Here is a 12,668-nt window from a genome sequence, read left to right as displayed (position 1 = left end):
GCCCAATGAAAGCAATCATTCATTTATTTATAGACCAAAATTTAAAAACATCAGTTTCAGTCATTATCAGGTGTCAGTATTAACGGGTATTTTTAATAAAGCTTAAACTGCATGGTTCAAAGCCAAAGAGAATAATGAAAGAGAAACATGTGGTTATCCATGTAGAAAATCCAATATTTACAATCTGAATGCAGTGATGCAACCTGATTACAACCTCCCAAAACTTCCAGATGATCAGGAAACCGAGTTCTTTCCTACGCTTAGGACCTCACATCTGTGCTCCAGATCTACAGTCAACATGCTCCTCGGCATCTCCATTCGGCTGTTCCAGGTATATTTCAAACCTATCATTTCCAAAGCAGAACTCCTGAATCTCTCCCAACCCCCTCCAAACCCCATACCCAGAACTCTCCACCTCAGTAAACACAGTGTCTAGCCCAAAACCCTGGTGTCTTCCTTGATCTCTTGTCTTGTAATGTCATCCAATTGATCTGCAAGTCCTATTAGCTCTAAAACATAAGTGAGTCTGACACGTTCTCTTTCTTTACTACACCACTACCTCATCCAGACCACTGTCCTCTCTTGCCTAGACAGGAAAAAAACAAAAAACAAAGAAACGAACAAATGACCCCCTCAAACTCCTAACTGATACCCTTTCACTGCTGCTTTCCTCCAGTCCACCTCCACACAACAGTCAGAGCACACTTTAAAAACGTAAATCAGATCATTTTACTACTAGGTTTCTCATTTACCTTCAAGTACAGTTTGGAATATATGTCATGGCTCACAAGCCCCTATTCTGGGATATGACAGTGTCTCTCTGGTCTAGCCGCTGGCTCTTTCCTGGTTCTTGAGCTCACCAAGCCCTTTCCCACCCTTCTTCAGGGATTTTGCTGGTCCCTCTTTCCGGAAGCCTCTTCTCCTTCTTTCTCTGACTATTATTGTGGCTAGCTAGTCCATCAGGATTCTGTTAAATGTCACCACACCCTGAACACCATTTTTATAATAGCCATCTCCCAATCTTTTACAACATGTTTATTTCCTGCATAACTGTTGAACCAGCAATTTTGTTTATTGCCTGCCTCTTCCAGGCAGACAATAAATTCCATTAGCGTAGGTACCTTGTTCACTAGTGTATCCCTAGCACCTGAAACAATTTCTGACAAAGAGTAAGGAGCTCAATAAAGACCTGTTGAACAAATAAATACATGCGTGCTCTGCTATGCAAAAATTGCTCAAGATGTGGATTCCCCTCTCTCTCAACCTTTGTCTTTCTGGCTGCCAATATAACTCTCCTACCTCTTACTCAACACTGTTAAGTAAAAGAGAGTCAGGATCCACATCTAATGAAGCCTGACTCAACCACATTAGGTTTCAACATCCATGTGCCAGATAACTAAGATTTAACCTATTAAAACCCCCAATGGTTCCTGAAACATCGGAAATCTTTGGCTTCTAAATGAAATATTGTACACATAATTTTTCATGGATATCATCATGCATCTTGTACTCACTTTCAGGCGCTATCTGCTTCCATACTATATAGTTCCAGGCAACTTTTCCGTTTCCTTTATTAGTCATTATTTTCAGTGTGTTGATTCCAATAATCACACAACTTTACACCTTGTTTTTTTTAATATATATATACACACACACATTTATATATAGTGCTAGTGTTTAGAAAAACTTTTATTATTTTATTATCATGAGAAAACAAAACAACCAAGATCAGCCAAAATCTTAACTTTTTATCAAAATCTAGGTTGCCAGATTCTGACCGATAAGTAGTTCCAAGATTTTACTACAATAACACTTGTGCCAATCAGAGATATTTTCTATTATTCCTCGATTCTTGGGTAAGTAGTGATGCACCTTTTAGAGAATCTGATAAAAGTGGTGAACTCTCTCCCCAGAAAAACTATATATATATATCAATCGCCTAGGCTCATAAATTCAGTGAGCTCTGAGGTCCGTCCATGGAGTCCTACCTTTGCCAGCAATGTTTTCCCACAGCCAGGAGGACCAGCAAGGAGGACTCCAGCTGGAGTCACCAATCCAAGAGCTTGGAACTGATCTGGGTTACGTACTGGTGCCTGGAAAATATAAACCCAACGACAATCCATTACAAACGTCCTTTCATACTACATGTTCGAATTATCTCCAGATGCATATTTTCAGTACTGATCACGAGGCCTGAAGATATGAACAGTTCTTGGTGCAAAGTGCCATCATTCCAGGCATGAGACATGTGGTGATAAATAAAAAAGTCCTTGCTCTTGAGGAATTCATACTGGAATGTAATTTTTGAAAACATTTTAAATATGAAGACACAGTATTTCAACACTTAAAATTAAGATTTTTAAGAAAATTATCTAAATTTCTAGGTTGTAAAAATTTTAGGCATTGTCCTTTAAGAAACTAGAAGTGGCAGCACTCAAAAGCCAGAGATAACCTGTGATCTCAGTGTATGTTTTTTCAGTAGTTATACACCTCTAAATAGATCATAGTTAATGAACCATGAAATGATCATCAGTAAGAATAAATGAAAATTAATCCAGAATTTCAGGGGCTTTAAAACTGCTTTGACACTTACAAGCGTGATCGAGTTCAGAAAGTTTTTATTTCTCAATTTGGTCTTGGTTGAAACATAAACTTTTCTTTTTAAACTCACTGCCACGAAATTCAAGCACAACCAAAAGAATTAAGTTTAAAACAGGTCTCAAAAGAATGAAAAACCATTGTTGGGGACTTAATAATAATATAACAGAACATACTAAAAATAGACATATAGTCCAGTTGATTTAGACATACAGTCTAGTATATGAGTGTGGTCATTTTCAAATCGTGCACATGCCAATGGCATTTAGCAGCAGATACACCTACCAATATTGCCATGGTGAGCTCCTCTCTAATATCTTCCAGGGCACCAACATCTGCCCATGTAACATTAGGGACAGTGACAAAGCCTTCCCTTTTGGCAGAGGGTTGGACTGAGGATAGAGCAACAATGAAATCATTCAATTCAATGCACAGCCCTTGCAGCTGCTCCTCTGAGAGGGGATCTTGGTTTCTTAGCAACCTCAGGAGACTTTGCAATTCATCCTTAAAGGGAGCAATTGAGAGAAATGAAGAAAAACCACAAAGTTTGTTGAAAAGTTAATTTATGTACTTCTAAAAATCACCCCTGCAGCATTTCTGTAAGTTATAGTGAACTTCTATGTATTTTAATAATTTCTCCATTGACATAAGACATTTATTTTATTCTACATGGATCATTTAATTTGGTGAAGGTACACCAATAATTCTTAAATATAGAATGATATTTGTACACTATATAAGGCTAACTATTGCAAACATAAACAGTTGACAAACACATCAACAGCCATGTATTTCCATTTTTCGTTTACAAATATTCAAGAAGCAGCTGAATTTTAATATTAAAATAAAAGTACCCTGATGGTAGTATAATTTCATAATATGGTTTCTTGATAGCTTATCAACTAAAGAGGAAGCAGGCAATTTTCCAAGTACTTGAACTTCAAAGGCAGAATTCTTGACTTAGTGAAGAACATGAAAGGACAGATATAAAAAGTAACTCCAAATAATTCAATTTATAAAATCCTAATTTACATGCAATACTATGAAAGGAACGAGTTTATTATATTTAACAGGTATAACTGTGGTTCCAAATGAGTGAGGAAGAAACAAATGATTTCTAAACAAAAGACCGGGATCTGAGTCCCTGCTCTGGAAAGTAAAGGCCATGTGGCCTCCAGCAAGTCATAACCTTTTTGTGTCTTTGACTATAAAATGAGAAAAGTAATGACATTTACTTGACAAAGTTATATGCATCTACTTATATAATATATAGAAGCCCTCTGTACAAGCTATCAAATGCTACATTATTTTGAATTTTCTTGACTCACAAAACTCAAAATTTTAACACTGATATTGGACTAATAAACATGTCTCTTACATTCATGGGACTGTCCTCCACAGCCACCTGCAGCTAAGGACAAGGATCTGGTTGGCTCAGCAGAATATCTTAGTCCACCTAACCAAAAGATAACCAGGAAATACAACTAAATGCCCAACACGCTAATAGGAGTTGGCAAACTTTTTCCATAAAGGCCTAGAAAACAACCGCTGTAGGCTTTGTGGGTCATGTGTCTCTTTGTAAGGACTCCTGTGTGAATTCTGCTGTGAAAAGTGAAAGCAGAAATAGACTATAAAAAATAAATGACCACAGCTGTGTTCCAATATAACTTTCATTTACAAAAACAGGTGGTAGGAGGAATGGCCAGTTTGCCAACTCTTGCTCTAGAATTTCATAATCATTATTTTCAAATGAATTTATTCTAGATAAACTAAAAGAATAAAACCTGTACTTTTGAAATGATAGATAGTCTGGGTGTGACTAATAATTATTCTAAAGATAAAATGCTAGTAAGACAGAAAATCATAAACCTCTGCTATACTGACACTTGCATGCATATAAGATAACACAAATTAAGAACACTTAAAGGACAGTTTAAGGAATCTGTATAGAAAGTACCTGTGTTTTAGAAGTGGGCTCAGTTCCAATCCTTTCTTCCTGGTTTCCTTCAGAGGGCAGACCTTCAGTCTCGGGATCTTTCCTCTGCTGCTCCCGTAGCGTCATTAAGACTCTATTGACTGCACACATGGCTGCCTCTCGGCAGAGTGCCATCAGATCAGCACCCACAAAGCCTGGCGTTAGGTGTGCTAAGTGACGAAAATGAAAAGTTGCAGGAAGTCTTAGTTTTCTGCACAAAGTTTGAAGGATTCTGTAGAAAATACAGAAGAAAAAAATTCAGATGCCTAACCTACTAGTAAAGACAAGTCATCAAATACATTTATTTGAAGTCTTTGCTCCTTGTCGATGGTATTAAAATGGATACAGTATAAGATCGAAGAGTCCATTCATTCAACATATGAATCACTATTACATATCTCACCTTATTCCATTAAGGATTAAGGTAAATACCTGCTTTCTTAGGAATGATATTCAATGCTGTGAGGAATAAAAAATAGATTTAAAAAAAAATTCTGTCTTTAAGAATTCTACAATATTATAGCGTACATAAGCTAAATGATTCATGGAAATATAAGGTAGGTTCTACTTTTAGAGTAGATTAAATGGATATCTACCAGAAAGAAAAGCCTCCAAACTCAAATAAACCATTAATATTATTCATTACAAAAAGTTATGTTGATATATACTTTAATATCCAAATTTATATTAGGACAGTTACGTCTTCAAAAAATGGTATGAAAGTTACACAGGAGAAGTATTTAAGGCTAATGTGTCACGTCTTCAACCATCTTTCAAACGGCTTGGCAAAAAAAAGTATACATATACACAAATATATTTATTTTTATATAGAGTAAAAGCAAACGTTGCAAAATGTTAACAAGTGGTAAAGTTAGCTGAAGGGCATACAGAAGTTTGTTGTACTATTCTTTCAACTTTTCGGAAGGCTTGCATTTTTTCAAAATGTAGTAATCTACTAAAGCCCTTTAAGGACTTCGTTGATGATACCGGATAGATGAACAAAGGATTGTATCTAACAGGGATGATGGGCTCCCCTGTGTCCCTGTCTCTATCATTAAGTTCGGCACTTATCAAAAACAGAGCTAGATAAAGGACACAAGCCTTATTTCTCTCTTACTGCACTGCAAGCATCTTGAAAGCAAAGACTTACAATTCTTTATATTCCTCACATTGCCTACCACAGTGGTATATACACATACTTGCTGAATAAATGCAAACAACTTCTGTATTAAGTATTATTTCGCTGCAGGTAATGAACACATTAGTAAGCAAACTTAGATGGTTAGGTAACTGTTTAAAGATTGCACATGTGGGAGTGCCATTAGCATGCATACAGATGGCTATGAACACAACAGCTAAGGATGTAACTGCCAACCAAAAGCAGAAGCCACATTAAGTACTGGGAAGATGGGAAGGAGGACACACATGCCTTCCTAACCCTTCTTCCTACCCACAGTGCCTTCTGATTGCTTTTATTCCCTGCATTCATGAAGTCACTTGTTCTTCATCTCTTCCCTTCTTCACTGTCCCCCCGACTATTTCCTTTCACTACATGCTACTTTTTCTAAAAGCTGCTGGCAATCATGTACATCAATTTTAATGTCATTAACTTAAGCCAAAACCATTATAAATATGGTGTTTCAGATCATTTCTTTACTAGATTTCTACCCTACTGCTTGAACAGTGCCACCTGAGATATTTTTGATTATTGCCATTTTGGTGGACATTTCTTTGCTCTGTTGACATTCAATTCCAATAACTAGGAAAGGCTGGTCCTACAGCAAACACAGATTTCAACTCTCTGGCTGCTATTTAATTTTTTTTCACAGAACCTGTGGTTTTAGGCAGGTTAGTGCCACAGGTTAAGGTATGGTACTCAGATATAACCTACATGTGGACCAGTGAGCACTGCTCTGCCAACTAAAAAACTTTGTGTTTGCAAGCCATCGTTAGTAAGGCCATACAAATGAGTATGGAATAATGACTCCATTATCACTCCTGAAAAAAAACAGCCTGAAACAATTGTCCTTTTGATGAGTAAATTATTTTCTTAAGTATTAATTTAATGTGGGCTTTCTTCCCTTCCAAATCCATTTCAATGGTGTACGTGCACACACACAGACACAAAGAAGAGCGGAAGAAAGGCTATCAGGTGTTTCTTGACCCTCAGTTGCAAAGCCTCCGGTTCAGATGACATAGTGGTGCATCAACTTAATTCTATAAAAGCATACCTTTCCCTGGATGCTTCATCTGGGATGCCTAGGCATATTTCCCGGTCGAACCTTCCTGCACGTCTCAAAGCAGGGTCTAACGAGTCTGGTCGGTTCGTAGCTCCGATAACTAGGACCCGAGCTGTAGCAGCCACATTATTCAGATCTGGTTAAGAACCAGACACAGGGTGAGTGGTGAACAAGACATCTAACAATGAGGCCAATAATGCTTACATGAGTGATTTAAGTGGTTAGAAAGGATTACACACTTTCACGGCACTACACATAGAAAACACTGACTAAATGTCTACTATGTGAAAGATGTGAGGAAGATAATATAAACTGTCCTCAAGCAGCTCGCAATCTACTGAGAAACATGTAAGACAAATTCTGTGAAGCTTAACAATAGGTATAAACAAAGCTCTACAGTAATATGATGGAAGAGAAATGAGTAGTTCATGGAGGAGGTAACATGCTGGCCTTGAAGGACAGGATGTTAATAAGTAGAGTCATAGGTTAATGAAATTCTACATGGGAGAAATGGTAGTGAAAGCACAGAGGTACAAACACATGTGGCTTGTTTAGACAAGGCGAGCAGTCTAACAGGGAGTCTGGACAAGGCAGTAGTACATGTCTCAAAATAGATTCACGGCATTAATTTAATGTGGGGGAAATACAATATACAGTCTTCAGCTGCTCTAGCTTAATCTAGAGACAGAACGCAGAGCCTAAAGTGACTCTTCCGTAAGTTTTCTCTCAAGTGAGCGAGGGGACCAGCAGGGACTCTGAAGATACACTCCCTCACAGGTAATAAGAAGGCAGTAAGATGCTATTTAAGGACCCTAACAGCCAAGCCATGAGGAGTTTGGAGTATATTCTTTAGCCAACAGGAAGCCATAAAAGGTTTTTCTGATGTGATTTGTATTTTGGAAAGATAATTCTAATAATAATTATGAACAAGAAGAATCAAAGGGAAGAGTTTGTTGCGATTTGATGATAACGATCAGGTGAGAGATGAGTGAAATAAGGCAGGAACATAGTATATTTAAAGGAAAAGACCAATTTAAGTACAATGTGGTAGATAGAATCCAAAGCACTAAGCAAATGATTCCACATGAAGGGTGAGGGAGAAAGAAGAGACAGAGATGACTTAGTTTGGATGATGAGGTGGGTTGGGAGATAAATACAGGAGGCATTAAGCCTCACGACAACTCTGAGAGGTAGGTTTTTACATGAGGAAAATGAAGAACTGAGCTTGAGGGATGAGGGCTAAAACAAGACAAAAGATGTGGCAAACAGATGCTCATTAATGACTTTTCTATAACTACAGTTATACCGTGGAAATATATATGTAAATAAACATCTGGGTTCTAGCCTATGCTTTGCTAATGATTCGGTGTACGAACTTGGCCCTCTGTTCTCTGTGTTCAAATTGATGTATACAAGAAGATATTTAAGATCCTTTCCAGCTCTTAATAATTAGATTTATGTCTGAGTTTAAGTTTAAATCAGGTAGAATTATTTCTCCTAAGTAATCTCATTATCTTGTTCATATTTACTTAAAAGTCTTAAATTATTAAAATTTAAAATTTATAAACTCTGAATTAATAAGCGTTTAAAATTCTTAAACTGTAGGGAAAAAAATTACCACATGGCACAGACTGAGGGGAATGACTGTAAGTTTACCAGGTTCCTGGTTTCCATCTTCCGGTTTATAAGGGGAATCTTAAAACACAGAGAGACACCAAAACCCCCGATGAAAAGGGCTTTCAGTAATGTTCTAGCAATAGGGAATCTGCTTAATCCCGGTACTTGTTCGCTTTTCCACATTTTAATATCTCTGAAGTTATAATGCTTCTACTATCAATGTGAAAAGCACTGTGTCAGTTTGGTGGTGTCTTTTTCCTTCCCAGAGGTACATAAAATAATTGTGTTTCTTGGTATAACTGCAGTAGTGTAAAAAGCAAAACAATGTTAGTGTATTTATATATGTGTATAAACTCACTGAAAATAACTGTAAGATATACTCCAGAAACTTAATTAATGGTACAAACTTTTATGAAAAAAGATTTATTTTTTCACTCTGAGTTCTATTCTATTTGAATGTTTTATATTGTCACATACTACATTATTAAAAACAAGGACAATTTATCATCTTAAAGCAAATTAATTATTTTAAACTGACCATCCATGCAGGTTAGGAGCTGGGCTACGATTCTTCGTTCCATATCTTTTGAAGCAACTTCTCTTTTGGGGGTTATAGCATCAATTTCATCAATAAAAAGGATACAGGGTGCATTTGACTAGAAATAAGAATATCACAAAAACAATTATAAATATATCCCTCTACTAGAGCATAGTTAAGTATATACATTTTTAAAAATTTTGTAGTTCAACAATATTTCGCCAAAAGAATAACCCTAAGGAAGGCAGTTCACAGTATGTTATATCTGATGTTTATCTTAAGAGAAGCAAGTTACTTAAGAGACTGCATATAGGATAATAGTATAACACTTTAAATTAGAACAATGAAGCTCACTACAGATGCTCTGAGTGTCCTACTGACATAAAAAAGCCCAAGCTCTTCCTGGAATCTGCTGTGAGAGGCATTAAGAAGCATCAGGGACTTTTAGTTTCTACTGTGGTAAAATACACATAAAATTTACCATTTTAACCATTTTAAGCATACAGTCCAGTGGCATTAAATACGTTCACACTGTTGTGCAACCGCCACCAGAACTATCGTCTCCAGAACTTTTTCATCATCCCATACTGAAACCACCAGGGGCTTATTTTGAAGACTATACTGAATAAGGAAGGACGGTGAAGTTCCTATACATTGGTGCAGATAATGATCTTTTAGTTTTTTTAAAACAAACTAGAGAGAGTTAAGATAGATTAAGTTAATATAAGCATCAACTACCTAGAGTGGTCAAACTCATAGAGGCAGAAAGAACAGTGGCTGCCAGGGCCTGGAGGGAGGGGAAAATGAGAAGTGTTTAACGGATAGAGTTTGAGTTTGAGACGATGCAAAGGACTGGAGGTGGACGGTTACACATACAAGATGACTGTACACTTTGAAATGTTTAAAACAGTAAATCTAAGTTAAACATCCTTTACCATAATAAAAAAGACAGGTAAGAATGAGTTAAAATGAAAACTTTAAATAAAAATATCTAGATCTACAATGTAAAGCACAGCTCATTCTTCTTCAGTGGTTAAGAGCGACACTGATGACAGCAAGAGTCAGACTCAGCCTGGCGAAGTCTCAAACCACCGGGACTGCTGCAATTTGAAGGGAAAATAATTTGGCCCCCCAGTAGGTGGCTCTCTTCCCAATCCTCTTCATGATAGTGTTCCCAGAGAAGTACCTGTGACTGATGGATACATTACCCAGTTACAAAAGAGAAAAGTTACAGAGACCAAAGGTCTCAGGAAGCAAGAACAATAGCATTTAACAATGACCTGGAAAACTGAATGAGAAAAAGAAGAAAAGAGTAAGCGATGGTCATCAGAATTTAGACTAAAGAAAGCACAGTTTTCAACAACAGTAATAACAAAAAACATTCGTTTTGATGTGGCCTTTTTGTCCTCTGATCCACTTTCGTGTACTCACTTCCATTAGGGAACAGGGGGTCTGGGAAAGAGGGGTGTTATACTATATATATATACACACACACACATATATATGTGTGTACATATACACACATATATATATGTGTGTGTGTGTATATATATATATATATATATATATTTTGAACGTCGACTCTCAGACATCTTACCAACTCAGTACTAGCTCAGAGAGAGATGTTAACAAGAACCACCACCTAAAGATGCCATTTGTCTTTTATCTTCATTCATCATTGTGTTTACCACAAACATAAACTTTACTACTCACTCACTAGCTCATTTTGGAAAACGGGTAACACCAAAAGAGTTTGCTTGCTTTGCACAGTACCCTTGCACCCTTCCGTTCCATCTTCCTTATATTGTCCACGCCCTTTTCAATGTCAGTCTACACATCAAACCAAGTAGACAGCTTCTACAGTCTTGCTATTTTAAAAATTTCCTTGATTACTGCTAAAATTCAACTTCTAATTTTTTATCTGTTTCTAGCAGTTGCACTGGCTATTTTTACCAGCCTCTATATATTCTGGAGGCAAATAATGACATGAAATTAAAACTTCTCACCATTTTTAGATTTTACCCATTGTGATGACTGGTGATTACTCAAGTGTGCAAAATGTCATAGCTACTATCTACAAAGCTTTTGTTGTGTGCTAGGCATTAGACGTTTTAGAAGAATCCCTTCATTTAATACTTACAATAATCCCAAGAGATCTGAGTAATATTATTCACCTGGTTTACTAGTAAGGACACTAAGAGTGGTTATCTCTTGTCCAAGATTCCACAATTACTACGTGGTGGCACAAGGATCTGAACCAAGTTTCCTACTTCAAAGTACAGACATTTAACCGTTACGCTATATGGAAGATAAGACTTTAATTGGACACAAATGTCATCTTCCTTGGAAAGTCTTAAACATCCAAATGTTAATAAAATGAATTACAATTAGGATAAAACCCAATCTATAATATCTCTGGTGACAGAATTTTCTTTTCACAGCTTCAATTATGCAACTAGAGAAGAGTTTATCCTGGCTTTTCTATGGTTGTTTTTATAATGTGACAACCCTGATGTTAAAAAATTTCACACTGCTTACAAATTTTTTTTTTGGTCAAACTTAAGTTGCAGAAAGTAAAAGTGAAAGAAATTATCACAACGATAAATTACTTCCAACACATGACTACTGGGTATGACAACCAAGAATGGTGAGAAGTTCTGGGTTTAACTACACGACCCAGTAGTCATGTGTTGGAAGTAAGTTATGTTTGGTTTCAGATTAAACAGATTATTTTATCCAACAGTAAACCTCCAGCAGTAAATCTGCTTTAAATATTGAGCCACCATGGGTAGCAAATTACCATGCTCACAAAAGAATGGCCAGTGAGTGGACAAATACTAGCATCAGAGAAAACAGGATCGTCAATATAACCTTATATAATCGGACAACCTGACATCAGTCATTAGCTGACTCACCACAGCTTGTTCAAACAGTTCCCTCAGCTTCTGTTCAGATTCTCCAGACACTCCAGATACAATTTCTGTAGCAGCTACTTTCAGAATTGGAAGGTCAAGTTCCTATGCACGAATATATAAAAATAAAAGAATGACCAAATTTTCAAATTTTAACTTCTCTACTTTTTCCTATTCAGTCCCTCTCTCAAAATTATATTTTAAAATGACTAATTTCCTGAAGAATGTCATCTTGTGTTGGTTCAATGAAAAACATTATTTAAAAATCTATGGTTTTATTCAAACGCACTGACTATAGATATCTTCTACCTGTCCTTACTTTATAGACATCACTATAAAACTGTTATTATCTCCTCTGAATAAAGGGTCTTGAATTTCCAGAGATAGGTCCCCCCAACGCCCCTGCTTAGGGCCGAGCCAAAACAGTTCTATCTACTGTTTACCTGTTGGAGAGGAAACAGCAGGGGCTGGGACACAGTTGTCTTCCATGTACTCTACCAGCATTTCTCCACCCCAAAATCAGATAAGTGGCCAGTTATGAGTCAGAGGAGACAGGCTTTTGCAGTTATGGAGGAGAAAATCCTGCTGTCCCACCCCTACAAACAATGACAAGTCTGCCTAAATCCTACTTATTCTTCTGGTCATCTAAAAATTTCACTTCTGACCCCAACTCTTAATTTGGGTATCCCAACAACAACCACATGGCATTCTGTAATTCTTCTGTCTCCCACTCATTACAATTTTAACTATGTAGACATTTATTTGTTTGAATGTTTATGTCTGTCTCT

At 36.8% G+C, this 12,668-nt stretch overlaps 1 protein-coding gene across 3 annotated transcripts in view; it reads right to left on the bottom strand.

The window, feature by feature from the left end:
• NVL (nuclear VCP-like) overlaps positions 1–12,668 on the bottom strand; it is a 55,893-nt gene that overhangs the window by 28,212 nt on the left and 15,013 nt on the right. For 2 of the 3 annotated variants that reach the window (XM_023531017.1, XM_023531018.1), the window contains 6 exons: positions 11,884–11,985; positions 8,969–9,086; positions 6,805–6,949; positions 4,556–4,805; positions 2,884–3,102; positions 1,989–2,093 (listed from right to left, as the gene is read on the bottom strand). In XM_023531017.1, the coding sequence (XP_023386785.1) occupies positions 1,989–2,093; positions 2,884–3,102; positions 4,556–4,805; positions 6,805–6,949; positions 8,969–9,086; positions 11,884–11,985 (939 nt within the window). The remainder of the gene's footprint in view (positions 1–1,988; positions 2,094–2,883; positions 3,103–4,555; positions 4,806–6,804; positions 6,950–8,968; positions 9,087–11,883; positions 11,986–12,668) is intronic. The other variant, XM_023531019.1, reaches the window with a different exon arrangement.

This window comes from Pteropus vampyrus, unplaced genomic scaffold (genome assembly GCF_000151845.1).
Source record: "Pteropus vampyrus isolate Shadow unplaced genomic scaffold, Pvam_2.0 Scaffold60, whole genome shotgun sequence".
NCBI lineage: Eukaryota > Metazoa > Chordata > Mammalia > Chiroptera > Pteropodidae > Pteropus > Pteropus vampyrus.
This window is presented reverse-complemented; position numbering and strand designations above follow the sequence as displayed.